Raw genomic sequence first — 10,855 nt, forward strand, 5'->3', positions numbered from 1 at the left:
AACATTTTCAGGTGCATGCAGAAATCAGCTAAGTGCTTGCAGGTCTGGGAAAATGGTGACACCCATAATGGTGAATGCCACATGCCAAGCAGAGACATGGAGCCAGGCTGAATGGTTAAGTGAAAGATCATAAGTAGTTGTCACTAAATTCCAGCTTCTGATATAATGGCCAGCCACATCTGTATCCTTGATACCCAGAGGAGGACATGGTCCCTGGTTCCTCCACAAGTGGTTTGCGTTCCTAGAGCAAGCAAATATCCACACGGGGCAACACGGTAGCCCAAAGGAATAAATACTATTTTGTGTGATTATTCAGTCCAAAATATTGAAAATAATGTGATGTCCAGTTTCACCTCTAAACAGAATTTTTTATACAACATGATACAGAGATTTTGCATTGTGTATGCATGCCTTAGGATGTATCATATGAGTATATGTGCATGGCTGTTTGTTGTTTGAATGTGTAGATGCACCAAAGGAGAACATTGTCTGAATACAGAAAGGCACCAGATACCAGGCATGGGCTTTTCTAAAGAAATAAGACAATACTGACACATTGAAGGACAGACTGGCCTTCTCCAAGCAGCCATCCTCTCGGATGTCCTCAGTGCCACAGCACATCTCTGTGCAGTGGCCCATGGTCTGTCTAAACCAATGTGGCTTCTAAAACTTGAGCTGGGGAAGTTTTCTTCTTTTTCAGGTGAAGGTGAAGTGAATTTTGTTGGTAAACTATAATAACATTTCTAAAAGGTATTTTCTATCCCTTGGACTTTTATTAAGGTATACAGTAATGTATTCAAATTGATTGAAATGGATATATGTGAGGTGAAAGCTTTCGACTGACAATGTCTGCTTGAAGGACACTTCACAGGAGGAACCTTGACTTTACCATTGACTCCCCCCTCCTCTTCATCCTGCATAGCCCAAGTGTGCCACTCTGCATAGCATATTGTAAATTCTGGCTTTGATTTATTGATAATCTCAGCAGCATAAGGCAGCTGCAAAACCAGTTCACCTGCCCGGTTAAAGTGGTTTTATGGCTGCTGTATATGTCTGAAGATTGGCAAGCCAGCAATGTGTACCACTAAATCAAACTTTATCAGTTTTACCAGGCTTTTTGAGAGAACAAGAAGGATGTTATCGCTTTACTTCTTAACCTTTGGTGTTTTCAAGAGCCTGTTGTCATTCTCAAGTTGTGCTCAAATGCTTAAGGTTTAATGCAGGATTTATTACTCATCTTTATTGTTTGTGTTCTGGTTTGTGGTTTATTAAAGTCCATACAGTTTGAAACAGCCACCTGTCTATAAATCAAGCTATATAAATAAACCACCTTCTGCCAGAGGAAAATAATATTTAGGGCTTGTCCACAAGGGAAAATGTTCTGATATGAGTGGGAAAGTCTACGGGAAACACAGTGCCTAATGTACCTTCAGTGCTCAAATGAATGCTCCCATTCTGTGCTGAGTGCTTCCTCGTGCTTCAGCTTAGTTTGATTTGGAAGCAGAGTAAGATAAACCATAAAAAAGCACTCAGAGGATATCAAGACTTTTTCCAGACTGACCTTGAGCCAGGGATGTGGAATGGGCAGGGTGCAGAATATATCTCTTCTGTTACAGCCCTGTTGGGTTGTTTCCTCCCGATCTACCGTTTGCACACAATTTATTTCCCAAATACCTGCTCATCCCCAGTTGGTAGCTCTTCGTGATTCTTTCTTGTGAAGCTCTTGATATTTGAATACACAGCACAACCTTGTGCCTTCTTAAATGTCCACAGTCACCAAGAGCAGAGAGCTGGAAAGCACAGACAATAAAAACGGCAAGAAATTATACATCTGAATCATCAAGGAGAAATCAGTCAGCTTCAGTCTTTAAAGAATGAATTCAGTTAGCTGCAATAATGCTAATACAGCGTAGACCATAATTTTTTGTTATGCGTCTATAGGACAAGCTTGATCTTGACCAAACCTGAGTGATGTGTGGGTGACATTCTTGGCCATGTGTGATGCTCCCTAAAAATCCCAGTGGGGATGGGTTGCACATGGAAGCTCCTTTATTTACAGTTTAAAAATGACTGCCTTTGGTCCTTGTGTCCTCTCAGGGGTTTACTATCCTCAAGCTACAGATGCCAGAAGCTACCTTTTCAAGGTACCTACCTGTTGAAGAGGCACAAACTCTGTTCCTTCAGGGAGGAGAGCAATAAGTTTGGTCCCTGTAGTATCATCTGTGAGATCCTCTACATCAACTGAACTGGGGTGTGCACAAAAAGCACATTACAGCTGTCAGTGTTATCTGCTACCAAACCTGGTACCTCTGGTATTTTCAAACTGTACACAGGCGAGTTACCCATGGCTGCAGGGGAAAGATGCATTAAACAGTCATTCAGAAAAACTCTCACAACTAGCAGTGCCTGCCATAGTTCTGCTGTGAATGGCACTTTTGCCCTTGGTAAAGGAATGACAAAGAATGGAAACTCCAGCTACAAGCTGAAGTTCATTTCCATTTTTTAAAGCCAGCAATCTGTATTTAGATGCCAGGCTCCAAAAGCTGCTAACAATAAAACAAAGCAGGTGGGGAACTGCTGCCCTTTGTATTTCAGGTGACTTTTGCCTTTTACTTGAAAAGGTTTGCAATTAAACGAAAATATTCCTCTTTCTAATGCTGCTGCCTCTCCTTCCATGCCTTCTGATGTGGCTGAATCATAAGGTCTGTTGTAATTAAAGGCATCTTTTGACTCTGTCGCTACCATTGTTTATTTTATCTCTGCAGCTTACACTAGGTCTTTGAATTAAAAGAAAAAACAGCCCTGCTGTTATCAGTACAGGGCAGAAACAGATGGGAAACTTGTGGTATTGCTCTGAGTAGTGCTTTGCCTTCATGCAGCTGAAGTGTAATGCTCGGAGGCGTTGGGTGCCTTCAGTATCATTCAGCTCACCCAAAAAAAGAAAGGAAAGGAACTTCAAAGCATTCCCCATTTCTCTGGAGGTGTTTTGCACCCCAGATTACTCGGCTGTAGCTGGGCAGTGTGGCTCTGGCAGGTGACCTCTCCCTCTGCGCCATCAGTCAGACTGACTCGGGCCTTTTTAGGCAGCAGCTTCCCTGAAGTCACTGAAAGTTTCCATGAGCCCAACCCACCCACGGCATGAGTCTGCATCTCACATACTGGCTTCTCATAGACAAGTTCAAGCATTTAGGGCTTGTGCAGCAGAAACAGAAAGGGCAATACCAGAAGATCTCCATCAGCTTCTGCCCTGGGCAGATAAGAGCAGCACTTTTGTAAACTGGTCCAAGGCACTGCCATGATTCAGTTCAAAGATGTGCAGATAAAATAAGCTACAGTGTTGTTAAGAAAATAAAGGGCAGTGGTGTTAGAAAAATGAAAGAGCATTGTAGAAGCTCCAGAAGCACCAAAAGAAAGGAATATTTGAAGAGAATAATATTTTAATATTATTATTACTGTTATTGTTTTGTACTGTGCCAGACTCCATAGCCTCCCTCTAGGACTGGAGCTGTTACGTTGGGTACTAAAATGTGTGAAGTGAAAACATAACCTGTAATTTTAGAGGGCTCCCTGCCTAAGAACAAGAGTGGGAAGAACGGAAAAGAAAGGAGATAGAGGGAGTTATGACTGAAATTTTGTTGTTGAAAGCATGAGTTTCAGGAGTCATCTGTGAACCAGTAAGGATATTCCTGGGTACACAAGAGACAAGGCAGGGCACAGCATCATCCTCACATCATAAGAAATTCTTCCCTCTTTTTTTTTTTTCCCCTCAGAAGCCAAATACAGCATCTGGGATTTCTGTTCAAAGATGAAAAGAGAGCTGAAGCTGCCAGGTTATGCTAGTTTTCCACAGGAGTCAGACTCCTAACTGCTTTTATCCCAACAGGGCTGCATTATCACTTCCCTGCTTCACAATTTCAGTTCTACTGTCTTCACGTCATCCTTTTCGCTGTGTGAACATTGCCTCTCTTGGAGAGACAGCATCCATCTGGGGGGAGGGGAGGAAACAAATATTGAAAAAAAACCAAAACCAACAACCAAAGAAACAGCAGCTGTTTGATTTTGCTCAGACACTAGCAGCATTTGCAGAAGTCCCTGAGGAAATGGCTGAGTGGGCTTGAATCAGTCAGAGCAGTCCAAGGAGAATGAACTTCATCACCTGGCCTTGCTGCTCATGACAGGGCAAGGACGCAGCACATGCTCCAGAGGAAGACAAAGTTCCCACGCCTGCTGTTGCCTTCGGGGATGTGAAATGACCTTTGCATTCCCTCAGGGTGAGCCACATCTCAGGCTGCCTCATATTGGTGTCCTTCAGTGCTTAATTTGTCCCCATTGTTCATCTGACCATTGCCATGGAAAGGTTTTTTTAGCATTTAGACTCTGTCGACTGTAATGAGATCACAGGGAGAACAGAAAAAGACCTAGTGAAAGATTATTGTCAGACCTAGGACAAAAATTTATCTTCCTTCCTAAAATCAGTATTTCACAGCCTCATCAGAAAGCAGTGCCGAGAACACATTTAATCCTCTTTGTAACAAACAGCCCAAGACCACTCTTAAACCACCCACAAAGAAAGACATGGTATCATCTTGATCAAAGTTGATAAAAGCCTTTGTTAATGTGGCAGGAACCAAGGAGCAAGTCTGGATATCATTACAGGGGGGACAAAATCCAGGAATATAAGGAGTTATGCTTTTGTTGCTACCAGGTGTCATGGAGCAGTTGAATGAAAGCAGATGTGTTCTACTTGTGGCTAAGGTTTCTTTGAAGGAGAGAGGGACTTCAGATTAGAGCAAACGCAAAATCCCATGTAACTCCAGTGCTGCTCTCCCCCTGCCTTTCTCAGGACCCTATAAAGGTGGTGGTAGCACAAATGCAAGAGGCTGGCAGACCTGAAATTCAGCATCTGCAAGACCAGTGTTACACAAGGTATCTTTTCTTAGTGTAGCTCCAACACAGCATCCCAAGAATGGGACTAGCATTGTGCTGCTGATGAAACATGAGATGCAGTATTTTTTCCTTCCACTGTGTAAGTTCAGTTTGCTTTGGGATGTCTATCAATTGTGTCTCTATCTATTAGTGTTCATTTGTGTCCTATAACTATTTATTCTTTGAGAAATTATCTGTTTACAGGTAAAAGTGTTTTGTTTATTTTTTCCTGGTGATTGGAAATAGTATTTTTTTATTATTGTGTTTAACTTTCTCTTTCCCTAATCCACCTTCAGGTATCTCTATGCCTGTACCTGTCTTCGGACTACAAGATGATTCCAAAGTGTTTAAGAAAGACAGCTGCCTACTTGCAGATGAGAATTTTGTCCTAATAGGCTCTTTTGTGGCATTCTTTATCCCTCTAACGATCATGGTGGTCACCTACTTTTTAACTATCAAGTTGCTGCAGAAGGAAGCCACGCTATGCGTGAATGACATTGGCCCAAAGACCAAATTTGCTTCATTTAGCTTCCTCCCTCAGAGTTCTCTGTCCTCAGAGAAACTCTTTCAGCGCTCTTTGAACAGAGACATGGGAACTTCTGGAAGAAGAACCATGCAATCCATCAGCAACGAGCAGAAGGCTTCCAAGGTTCTTGGCATTGTCTTCTTTCTGTTTGTTGTGATGTGGTGCCCGTTTTTCATCACCAATGTGATGGCCGTAATTTGCAAGGAGTCATGCAATCAAAAAGTCGTTGGAGAACTACTTAATGTATTTGTTTGGATTGGCTACCTTTCTTCAGCTGTCAACCCACTCGTATATACATTGTTCAATAAAACCTACCGCTCAGCTTTCTCTCGTTACATTCAGTGTCGCTACAAGGAGGAGAAGAAACCCTTCCAGCTGATTTTAGTGAACACTATCCCAGCACTTGCATATAATTCCAGCCAGCTCCATCTAGCTCAAATGAAGAGTTTGAAAAATGAGGCAAAAATGATGGCTAAGGACTATTCGATGGTCACGATAGGAATACATCATTTGGATGGTACCTCCAAGGGAAATATTAGCCCAGCAAACGAAAAGGTTAGCGGTGTGTGACAGTTGGCAGCTGCCATGACAACAATCATGCACACTCTGGGAGCTTCACCTGGCTGTGAGAAGCTCTAATAGCTGAAGAAAATCAGTCCTGTTCAAGAGACCCACCAAGAACATCACATACTCCTCACATTATCCTGTGGATGAAAAGCAGGGTTGGAATGGTATCAGATGTGCAATTTCTTTTCATACAGTACTTTGGCTGTTTTAAGCACAGGCTTTATTAAACTTATTTTTTTAATATTCTAAAGGATATATTTCTTAAAGAAAAAATGCAATTTCTTGTATTATAACATGGGCTGTGAAGAAAACCTAAGCTTTTCTTTTTGCAAATGAAAGCTAAGCTGTCCTTTGATGTTCTCGCAGAGTAGGCTCCAGCTAGTTTGTGTTGCTACAATGGAACTTTGTTATCATTAACTGAATGAGCACTTTACAGAATTTTAAATAAAATGATAGTTAATTTGCTAATATATATTTAAAATAAATTTTGAAGTATTAAAGAAAAAATCTATTAAAACCTGTATAGATTAATGATATGGACATTTTGGTAACAGTGTTTTTATGGCCTTTTTTTTCTTCTGAGTGGCCATTATAAAATGTCACTGGGATTTCTGCCATTTGCTCTACAGTTCAGAGGTAAATTATACTTGAATGATCCTTTGTTTCTACCACCATTCATGATCTTTATTTCATATCTTGTACTTTATTTCCATTCAAAAAGTTTCATCTGTTCAGTTTACAACTTGAAACTATTTTTTTCAAAAGTAATTATTTGGGTTGATTTCATGTTCCTTCCCACCAGTGTTGACAGGAAAATGAAGTGAGAGAAGAGTGGAAAATCAGGGGCAACACTGCCAAATAATTTCAGACGGGGGGTTAGAACTAGATGATCTTAAGGTCCTTTCCAACCCTAACTATTCTATGATTCTGTGATTGCAAATCCATGCCTATGTTTGATTCCAACAGAGTCTGATATAAGTAATGTCAGTGGATGTTTTGCTTGAGTAAAGCCTCCAGCAAAATTTGCAGCAGATCCTTTCTCATCATTTCTCTTTGGTTAAAAAAGCCATTCTGAAGAATGTCCTTCTAGTTTTGTTTTAGGGCTTGTAGAGCCAGAGTTATTAGAAACTGTTGGATGCTCAAAATTGTTTTACCTGGTTTCACTGTTTTGCTGTTACTGTAGATTGCTCAGGAATGGTAGGTAGCTTGCACTATTAGGACTAGCCTTAATTAAATACATATGGGCAAATGGGGCCCACTTGAGAAAGAACACGACTTGTAACTGGCACTCTATTTCACCTGCCTAACTCCAAGGGCAGAATGCATTACATAAAGAATATCAAACACATTTCTTGAGAGAAATGCCTGGTCATGAAACTATTTCCTTTCAGGCACCACAGACAATCACACAGAAGCCAGCAGGATGCTGCTGGAGAGCAGAAATATAAATGTTCCATCCACCTGCAAAACCTAAATCCAAGCATTTTATTTGTTCCATGGATTTTCCAGCTAAAATTATTAGAAGCAGGATGTATTCCAATTTCAGATCCTGTCCACTCTGAAAAAATACTGCCTACCCAGAAGCCAAACTCCAATGCCTTCATCAGCCCTTCCCCTGAAACTGTTCAGCTTTCATAGACAAATTAAATTTCCACTAAGGCAAAGAAAGAGAGAGACAAACTGAATCTGATTACAGCATGCTAGCTGGGGGTCTCTGGGAGAGGAAGATTTCTAGCTTAAACTACTGATCTGTGGTAGAAAAGTACTTAAAATGTGTCTGGGTATTTGGCTGATTTCCAAGAAACTGCTGTTATTGTTCTTATGCCAGCATGTTAACTAAATCTGTCACTTCTATGAGCCATTTCGTCCAGTGCGGGATAGGTCAGAGCCACTGTGCACAAGTCACATGAGAGCTTTGCATGCACATGGTGACACTGATTCACACCACAGCCCTCATCTTCCCCGCCTGGGTCAGTGTGTTTTGCTATAGCCCCACTGTGGTGATGTGTCATGCGTCAGCTTATGCCCAGTTATGGTTTTCCCCCCAAAACTGCTAATTTAGGATGGCCTGATAAACCAAGTGGTATAAATGCTGTGCTCACCAACATGGCTTATACGGTCTCTCTGGCTCTGGGCACACTTGACCACCCCAGTCCAGCTGAACAGCTTCAGCAGAGGGAAAAATGAATTCACTGCTCCTACCTCTCTATGCATACCTTGCTCCCACACATTGTCGTGTGAGGGGTGCCCAGAAGTGATTGCACAGAAGGGACTTCAGGGGGAATCTGATAAATGCAGCTGAGCATGAGAACCACTGTAACAGTAGATATGGGGTTTGAACTAAGGACAATGGCCAGCTCACATAACACATGCCAGCCAGGCAAGGGTTGGAGCACTGATGAAACACACATGATGCAGGGCATCCAAGATACAGGGTATTCAGGTACCTCCTGGTGTCCAGATGTCTCCTCTCCACAACGGGAGTGATGGTTTTGAGGATCTACCCTTGCGATCAGGCACCTCAGGAAAGAAGGCAGCAGTAACAAAACCAAAGGTCTTTTCATGAGTAGAGGTCTGAGGCTCAGGATCTGCCACCAAACCGAACTGGATTCATGTCATGAGTACTGACACAGGATCAAAGGTCTATAACTGTGTTTGAGGGGAAAGGAAACACAGATGCTTCCACCAGTGGTGGGAATTGCCATTTTTGTGTGCAATTTGTGCCCACCTTGATGCAAGTGTGTCTGGCCCTGCAAGAGTAAAAAGCCAATGGGATAGACAGCTCAGGTTCTGTTGTCCATTAGTGCCATGGAACAGAGCCTGCCTGCATACAGTGTGGTGTATACGGCACCCTGAACTTCTCCAAAGCTCAGTTCCTCCCCAGACTCCTGAGGGCCTAGTTGCTGGTCTCCTTCACCAGCTTGAGCTTGATAAACTGAGCATTTAACATTAACTGCTTATGCTCTCTGCTTACCGTCTGCATTTTGCCCACGTGGAAGAGTAAATCAGCCCCCTTGTTTCTTCTTCATTTCACCTTCTGTTCCTCTTTCACAATGTCAAATTGCTCAGGTTGCAAATACTGACAGGGAACATTTCACTACAAAGACGGTTTCAATTACTTGCTTGATGTTTCATTAGAAGATGACTTTGAACAATAACTTTTTTCCAGCTTATTAAAATAAAACCGATGGTTTGGACCCAAGAGACTAGACAGCACTTCTTTAATTGACAGCTGGAGGTAGGATAACACTTATTTTTGGCTCAGAAGAAGGGATATCTGATGCCTGACATTTTAATTCTGTGAGCACTCAGATAGGTGGTTTTATTGAATGGTCAGCAGATTTTGCCTAAGAAGCTTCTCAAAGCCAAGAATGCACAGCAGATAAAGACCAATATCTCCAGTTCTTTATGGACATCTTAGATAGTTTAGCAAGGCCTGATTCTGCCACCTTGCACCAAAATGTTAACAGATCTTTTTGTGTGTGGTTTGCCTTATTGAGAATGACAGAGACAGTGTCTGAATTTGTTCTACCCACCATGCCAGATCTGTGGGATGTTGTTCATCAGTAGATAGCAATTAATAGAGTCATTATACTGCAGAGAGATGATGAAGTTCAGCCGTTTTAAATGAGATTTTCTAGCACTGGGCCCACACCTGGGATGAACACTACAGTTTAGTATGACCAGCTCCAGAGCAACACTTTCATCTTTCAAAAAAAAAAAAAGGTTTCATTATGCATCAGACTAGGAGACTTTTGTAATTTTCCAGGCAAAAAATGACATTCACACAAACTAGCTCAGAGTTTAGGGCCTTCCTCTACCTTACAGGAAAAGCATGCTAAGTCAGTCTGCTGTATCTGCATCCAAAAAATCCTCTTTGTCTGAAAAAAAATATTTTAATCAACAATTTTTCAAGTAAAGTGACATTTTATTGCTGTTAAGATTGCATCTGAAAAATGTCCAAAGACATAAAGCTCACCATGTATCTCCTAAGCTGGTGTGCATCCTTTATACACTTCAGGGTAAAAAATCCTATGTATCTATCCCATCCAGCCAACCATGCACTGTACTTATGTAATTATTGCCAGATGGTGAGATGCATTCTATTTTGAATACCTGAATGTTTGCTTATGTAAATACATAGAGAAAAGCATTTGCTGTATTTTGTAATGTTAATGTAAAATGGTGTTTCAATGCTTTGTTGTTTTGTCAGATCTCACTGCTAGTAAAGCAGATTAAAATATTTAAATACCATCAGTTGTTTTATAAACTGGAGATTTGTCTGAAGCGGTTATTTCGTTTGGTTTAATTTCTCCTACATATATTCACAGTACAATGTGTGCCGAAGGCTAAAGTACTTTTAAGTGTCTTGCTGGACAAAGAGAAAGACATATTGCAAAATCTAACTATCTCAGTAAACTGGTCAAAAACGAGCCATTGCAATCATTCTCTTTTTCTAAGGACAGTCATTCTTCTATTGAAAATGTATACCCTTTGGATAAGTACATGTAGCTTAAAACATTTCAGTTTCAGAAACAACATATTTGCAATAGTAATAAGCCAATTAATTTCCCTAAGAAGTAGCACTGTACGATTAATAAGGAGCTGTATTTGGTTTCCAGAGTTTTGGTAGAGGGGGCTACAAGGGCAGCCTGTGTGAGAAGCTGGTAGAAGCTTCCTCCATGTCTGATAGAGCCAATGCCAGACAGCTCCAAGATGGATGCACCACTGTCCAAAGATGAGCCAATTAGTGACAGTGGTAGAATCTCTGGGATAATGTATTTAAGAAGGGGGAAATGTTACTGGGCAACTGGAGCTAAAGAAAGGAGTGAAAAT

At 41.3% G+C, this 10,855-nt stretch overlaps 1 protein-coding gene across 2 annotated transcripts in view; it reads left to right on the forward strand.

Moving 5' to 3' along the window:
* Positions 1-10,497, forward strand: part of HTR2A (5-hydroxytryptamine receptor 2A) — a 30,014-nt gene extending 19,517 nt beyond the window's left edge. For both annotated transcript variants that reach the window (XM_062607363.1, XM_062607364.1), the window contains exon 4: positions 5,223-10,497. In XM_062607363.1, coding sequence (XP_062463347.1) covers positions 5,223-6,022 — 800 coding nt within the window. In that variant the 3' untranslated portion in view covers positions 6,023-10,497. The remainder of the gene's footprint in view (positions 1-5,222) is intronic.
* Positions 10,498-10,855: the final 358 nt, after the last annotated feature.

This window comes from Pezoporus occidentalis, unplaced genomic scaffold (genome assembly GCF_034315485.1).
Source record: "Pezoporus occidentalis ecotype Australia unplaced genomic scaffold, CSIRO_AGI_Poc_V1 ctg122, whole genome shotgun sequence".
NCBI lineage: Eukaryota > Metazoa > Chordata > Aves > Psittaciformes > Psittacidae > Pezoporus > Pezoporus occidentalis.